Consider the following 6,168-nt stretch of genomic DNA (forward strand, 5'->3'; position numbering starts at 1 on the left):
ACTCCAGCACACAAGCCCCCAGATCTGGCTGCTGCGTGTCCCATTCACCCAGGGCTGTGACTGGTATAGCTTTCCAGCTGCCCCCTGTGCTGGAGTGGTGGTTAGATCTGAATAAGGACAGGTTGGCAACTGGGACAGTGGTGGCCGCAGGTGTCAAACACTGAACAGTCTGTCTTGGAGGCGAGCTGCAGATACGAACAACTCCTTGTGACAGAGGTCCTCAATCACTGGGTCCTCTGGACGGGTCTCCCTGCTTATGGATTGTAGGGAGAACACTAGTAAGGGTCTGAGGTGAGTGCTGGGAAGGCTCCCTGGCAGTGGGCATGTGCTGGGGTGGGGAGAGGGGGTGGTGGGCTTCTGAAGCAGCTGGAGTCACCATGGGGGCCGAGTCCTTGAACCTCGGGGAAAGCCCCTGTCTGAACCTGCAGTTGGGCGTGATGAGGGATGAGGGGCTGCACGTAGTCTCACAGAGCCCAGAGCTAAACCTCAAAGAACTGTTTTATTCATACTGCAAGGTTGGGCTTGACTGCCCACGCAAGTGGTCCTATAGAAAACACCTGGGAGCTGCGGCTCTTCTGGCCCCATAGCAGCCAGGCCACAGCAGAGGGAATTAGAAATCTGACACGAACCGAACAGTCTCTGGGGGTGGGCGGGGATGTGCAGCCCTGCACTGGCTGGACCCCCAGAACGTTTTTGGCAAATCCTTGCCTTGGCTCAGGGCTCTCAGCAACCAGTATGAGGCATGATGGTTGGCCCAGAGCTGTGGCACCAGTGTCCCTGCAGCCGAGTGCCTGGGGCTGCCTGCTCAGGGACAGTCTCACCTCAGGCGGCCTGGGCTGGCTGGCTCATGCCTGGCATAGTGGTTGTCTGGAGTTGGAACCAGGATGCAATAGTCCTGGGTAGTGTTGGCGAGAAAGAGCAGAAGGCTGCAGAGGGCCGCAGCAGGCCTTCTTGCCTCTCCTCAGAGCAGTGGGTGCCCTGCAGTAGCCACGAGGGTATCGGGGGGGCTTGCGAGAGGAGGTGCTACACTCAGGGTGCTCTGGAGTTACAGCTTCAGGGGAGCTGCCTCAAAGGTGATCAAGCTGGACTCTGCAGCAGCCCCCTTCCCTGGGAGTGTGGGGGCCTTGTCTGAGGACAGAGGGTTGTCCACCTTGGCCCCTGCCTCCTCTTCATCGTCATCCATGCTTGGCCAGACAGACTGGTCCTCCACTCTCTTCAGCCGCTCATTGAGGGCCTTCAGGGCCAGTTGCCTGGGGCCAGAAGAAAGAGGACATGTCACACTGGGTTTGGACTGGCTCACACCCTGCTCTCTTCCCCCGTGACGCTGACTCTTGACTCCGCTCTCAGAACCCCATGTGTTCCTCTTCCCCACAAGGGCCCAGGACTTCCCAGGGCCTGGAGTGGGGCCCACTCTGCCTTCAGAATGAGGACCCACAGGCTGTAGAGCCTTAGCTCTGTACCTAGGGCACTTCTAGGCTGAGGAGGCCAGTAGGGTGTCCCTGGACATGTGGGTTTCTGCCTAGCCTCTGACCTCACACCCAAGGAGAGGATTGTTCCCTCTCCCCACCTCCTTGGTAGGGGTGTTTTGAGCCTCCAGGCAAGGATCTGGGGTGAAAGCTGGAACTCAAGCACCTGCCTCAGCTTCCCGTCTGGGAAGTATGGTCACCTTGGGTTAGCCCACCCCTCCTCGATGACTGTCTTTCCAGAAGAATCCCCAAAGCCACTAGGTCCTGAGTTAGAGCAGGGAACGCTGTACTTGCAGGGAGAGAGGAAGGAGAAACAGCCCACATGGGGAGATCACAGGCCAGGTTACTGGTTCCACTGGGCAGAGCCTTAAGACCCTGCTCTGGGGGGAGGTGTACACATGTGTTCTTGGGACCCTGGCCCACCAGGAGGTGGCATGCTCATGCCGCTGGGTAACACTTCAGTAATGACCCCTGTGGACCCCTGATGACTCAGCCTCTCTGTGGCACCAGCATGGGGGCCAGCCTACACAGCCTTCCAAGCTGCAGGAGAACCAAAATCTCCATGACAGTCAACATGTCAGGACAGGCCACAAGGACATGGCATGCAAAGGCCCAGCACAGTCCACCTTGTCTCCAGCCGGCACGTGGCAAGCTGGCACAGACAGGACAGCTCTTCCCAACTGCTACCCGGGCTCCCACCCTGGAGCCAGTCTCCTGATCAATCTGTCGACAGCCTGCCAAAGTACAGAGGCAGTGGAACGCTAATCACATCCTCAGGAGGCTTGAAGACAGGAAGCCCTGCCTCCCACTGCTAGTAGCCCTTTGGGTTTGGGAGTGGCACACAGCCAGATGTCAACCTGGTTGGAGCAGTAATCCCCTTCCTGAAGTAAGCTAACAACCACAAGACTGGCAAAAATCCACCTGGCACTTGCCCCTCCCAACCTCTTATTTTCTTGGGCCTGAGCAGAGATTTTTCAGTGTTCAGCCAACCCTAGCAACGCAAGACCTCTCGCTGGAGAAGGGGTCACTACTGTGGCCTGGCCCCACCTGAACAGCTCTGAGGCTGTTTTTATCAGACCCAGCCCTCTTGGCCCTACCTCCTCCATGAGATAAGGTTAAGTAGACAGACCAGGGTCTTAGGATCCATCAGCCATGGAAAAAAGATCTGTGCTGCCTTGGCCAAGGTATACTCAGTGAATAATGCAGCTAGACTCTGATGGTGCAGGTGGCTCGGTTTACGGACCATGAAAGGTCGTCTTCACTCCTTGGTGTGGTCAGCAGGCTCCGTGGTGGGTCACATGGCCTGTCCCCTGGGCCTGGTGACAGATGTGGGGATGGTGGTGTAACTCTAGTATTACCCTAAGCTTCCCTGTCAGTAAGTGGCAGAGAAGCACAGTATCTGAATTAAGACCCAGGAAGAGGACACGGTTCAGTATTAGGAAACGGGTGGCCCAGACCGACTCTAAAGGATCACAGGGGAAAACACACCAGCAGGCTGTTTCTGACTCCCCCGGGGACCCACATCAGGGAGTCTAGCATTCCAAGACAAGGCTAGGATTATGTGTCCCCGGGTCTCGATGAGCCCTCATGCAGCACCAAAGGAAACCGAGCCTTTCTTGAGACACTTCAAGGGGCCTGAGTGGCAACAGTAACTTTTTTTCCCTCCCCAAGGTTGGAGAGCACCTACTGGAACCCAGATACCTAAATGCTGAGAGCCTCAAGGCCCCAAACTGGATTTTATCTCTTGCTGAATCTGCTCCAACCTGACAGCACACACACAGCAAGCTCCTCAACAGACCAATGTGACAAGGTCAATAAATACTCCACTAGCTCAACAAGGTTCGGAGATCCCACGATACCTTCTCCGCTCCGCGTCTTGAGGATCTGTGCCTGGGAGGCTGATGGTGATGGAGGACGGAGCACCTACATCATAGCGCTTCACCGTCTTCTGGCATACCTTGACCTTCACCAGGAGGCCATGCACCAAGTTCGCCAACAGCCCCACCACAGGCTGCAGGATCTCAGGAAAGAAGGTGGCGAAAGCAAAATGGTCGGCCATGTCCCCTCGGCCTCGGCTATGGCGCTGGTAGAAGCGAAGGTACACCCAACTGGACAACACCCCAAAGCCGTAGGAGGACAGTGCCGGGCTCTGGAGGAGCGTGGCCAGCCGCAGCCCCAGCAGCAGCCCCAAGAGCAGCATGGGCACCACACTGACCCTCACCTGGGGCACTCGCAGCACTACACAGTCCCCCATGGTTTGCTTGAGTGCCACAAGGACACCCCCGAGGAAGCCCAGGGCGCCGTGTATGCGGATCGTGAAAAGGTAGACCAGGTTGAAGGAAGCCATGTAGGTGAGGAGGTAGGCGAAGGCCCCCAGCAGCCCCACAGCCACGTTCACCACTGAGAAAAAGATGAGTAGTTCCAAGGCGCCCCAGAGGGGCTCCAGCAAACGCCCAGCCACCACCACGGTAGCCAGGCTGATGGCCACATCCCACACGTGCTGCTCCATCAGCCCATGAGTGGCCAGGGTCCAGATCCAGAAGTTGGGCGGAAAAAGGTAGCCTGGGGTTACAGCCAGGCAGCCCGTGTCCACGACGAAGGAGAGCAGGTAGAGGAACAGTACCGCAGCGCACAGGGCCTTCACCACCACGCTGGCGCTGGCCAGGACGGCCCCCAAGTGCTGGCGGGCGCCCGGCAAGGCGCGCTGCATCTTCCCGGAGGGCGTCGGCCTGAGGGAAGGCTCTAGAGGGCTCGGGGCCTCCCCGGGGCCTCGTCCCAGTCCGGCCCCGACGGGAGGCCCGGGCCCAGCCTAGTCACTGGCCTATGGCCCCGGTGAAGGAGCCACTTCCGGCTGGGTCGTCTTCGGTCCCAAAGGGCCAAACCGGGCCTGGTCGCGGGACCGGGGACCTGCCTGCCTGCCTGCCCACCCTGTGGGTCCTACACCAGGACGGCTGGGCCGGCAAGGATTTCAGGGCTCAGCCTGCTCCATCCACGCCGGGGCCCCACGGTCCGCGCCCGGCTGGGGCCTCGTTCCGAGCCCGTCAGGTCTGGTCAGCTCCGGCTCGGCCGCACTCGGCTCCGGCCGTACCTCCTCCCTTCTCAGGCGCCGACAAACAGAAGCACGGCGCCTGCGCACCCGCGGCGGCGGCGAGACGCCCTCGAGCTGCGGCCTTCCGGCCGCGCGGCGTGCTGGTACTCCGAGTCTTCGCCGAACCCGGGAGGGGCGGAGCGCGGGGATCTCCCTGGAACTACAGGTCCCAGGAGGCTGCGCGCCGGGCGGTCCCGGGCGTGCGCGGAAGGGTGCGCGCGGGATCCATAGTTGGTGTGGCCGCTGATCTCCGGCAGCGGGTGGGAGAACTCTGCTGCTCTCGCGCCGGCCGCTGATTCCCGGAAGGAGCGCCTCTGTCGTGCGTGTGCCTCCGAGGGGTCGGTGCGTGGGTGGGAGCGTAGGGCGGCCCCGCGGTGTGTGGGTGCTCCGGCCTGACCAGGCCCCGAGTTCCTCCCCTGCCGTTTGGCGGCTGTGTGACATTGGCCGATTTCCTGAACTTTGTAGAAGGTCAGTGTCATGGACCGTGAAATGGAGATGATGACCGCGCTCCGTGAGAGTCCAAGGGGACTGGGTGTAAAATGCCATCCACTCTGCCCTTGCTACAAGCGAGGTGGAGCCAACCACTGGAACTCAGGTCTCTGCCTCCTAAAGGAGGAGGCTGGGCTGTTTTGTTGCTCTTATCCCCGCGGCCGGCTTCTCACTGCTGGCCCCCGGGAAGAGGCCGGACTTCTCATTGCTGCACCCCACGAACTTGGGCCGGGCTGGCCCTAGGCCCCCACTTGAGCTGCAGCGGTAGCTTCTGGTGGGTTGTGTCCTGTGCAAACTGATTCTTTTTTTATAGTAAGTTAACTTTTTAAAATGTGTACATAATTAACTGTGTGACAATGTACCTTTATAAAGTGCGTAATCTCTTTTCAGCCACTTATGTCACTACAACAGCTGATGTGTGCATAGCCTTCCAGGTTACAAAGGATGTTGACGCCCTTTATCTTTGGGGTCTAGGTTCCCACTGGATGCCACTGCAGGGTATGGTTGTCAGATTTAGCAAATCAAAATACAGGGTCACTCATATTTGAATTTCCAATAAACAATTTTTTTTGTATAAGCATGTCCCGGACCCTTCTTTTTTTGAAGTTGTATGTTATATCCCATGCAATATTGGAACATACTAACCAGAAAAACATGCATCGTTTATATGAAACTAAAACTCGGGCGTTGAATATTTTATCCTGCAACTGTACCCCAGAGCCTCCAGACTACACTACAGTTACACACATGCCCATGCGAGACACGGCTGGCACACACACACAATATAGGGCCGTTACTGGGCATGGGTGCTCTCAGGGGTTGCTACTTAGGTGTTCGTGGCCAACCCCTGCAGAGGAGTGAGGAGGTGTCTTCCTAAGGCCTGGAAGGCCCTCCTCCATTTCTGTGTCAACCAGGGTCCCCCAGCCACAGGCTACTTCCTTTCTTTCTAAAACCTTTGTAGATTTCTTGCCCTTTTCATCTGGGAGAAAAGTTGTCCCCAGACTGGGTTTGCTTATCTGCCGTATGAGAATAAATCAGTACCCAACTATAAGGGTGTGGTGAGGACTCAGCCGACTGCACGCTGGGTGAGGGCAGTGTGTGTATTGTGTCAGCAGCACCAGAAAC

At 58.1% G+C, this 6,168-nt stretch overlaps 1 protein-coding gene across 2 annotated transcripts; it reads right to left on the reverse strand.

The window, feature by feature from the left end:
• Positions 1-480: 480 nt before the first annotated feature.
• TMEM115 (transmembrane protein 115) lies at positions 481-4,577 on the reverse strand. 2 transcript variants are annotated; one of them, XR_001854552.3, is made up of 3 exons: positions 3,326-4,577; positions 2,710-2,782; positions 1,140-1,250 (listed from the first exon to the last, which is right to left on the reverse strand). XR_001854552.3 is itself a non-coding variant. In XM_017669675.3 (2 exons), exons 1-2 carry the CDS (start codon positions 4,174-4,176, stop codon positions 1,046-1,048), a joined length of 1,056 nt encoding a protein of 351 aa, XP_017525164.1. In that variant the 5' UTR covers positions 4,177-4,572; the 3' UTR covers positions 481-1,045. The 2 variants fall into 2 exon arrangements, 1 of the variants encoding a protein (XP_017525164.1); XM_017669675.3 differs by lacking the exon at positions 2,710-2,782 and having other exon boundaries at positions 481-1,250; positions 3,326-4,572.
• Between the last annotated feature and the right edge of the window lie 1,591 nt (positions 4,578-6,168).

This window comes from Manis javanica, chromosome 3 (assembly GCF_040802235.1).
Source record: "Manis javanica isolate MJ-LG chromosome 3, MJ_LKY, whole genome shotgun sequence".
Taxonomy (NCBI): domain Eukaryota; kingdom Metazoa; phylum Chordata; class Mammalia; order Pholidota; family Manidae; genus Manis; species Manis javanica.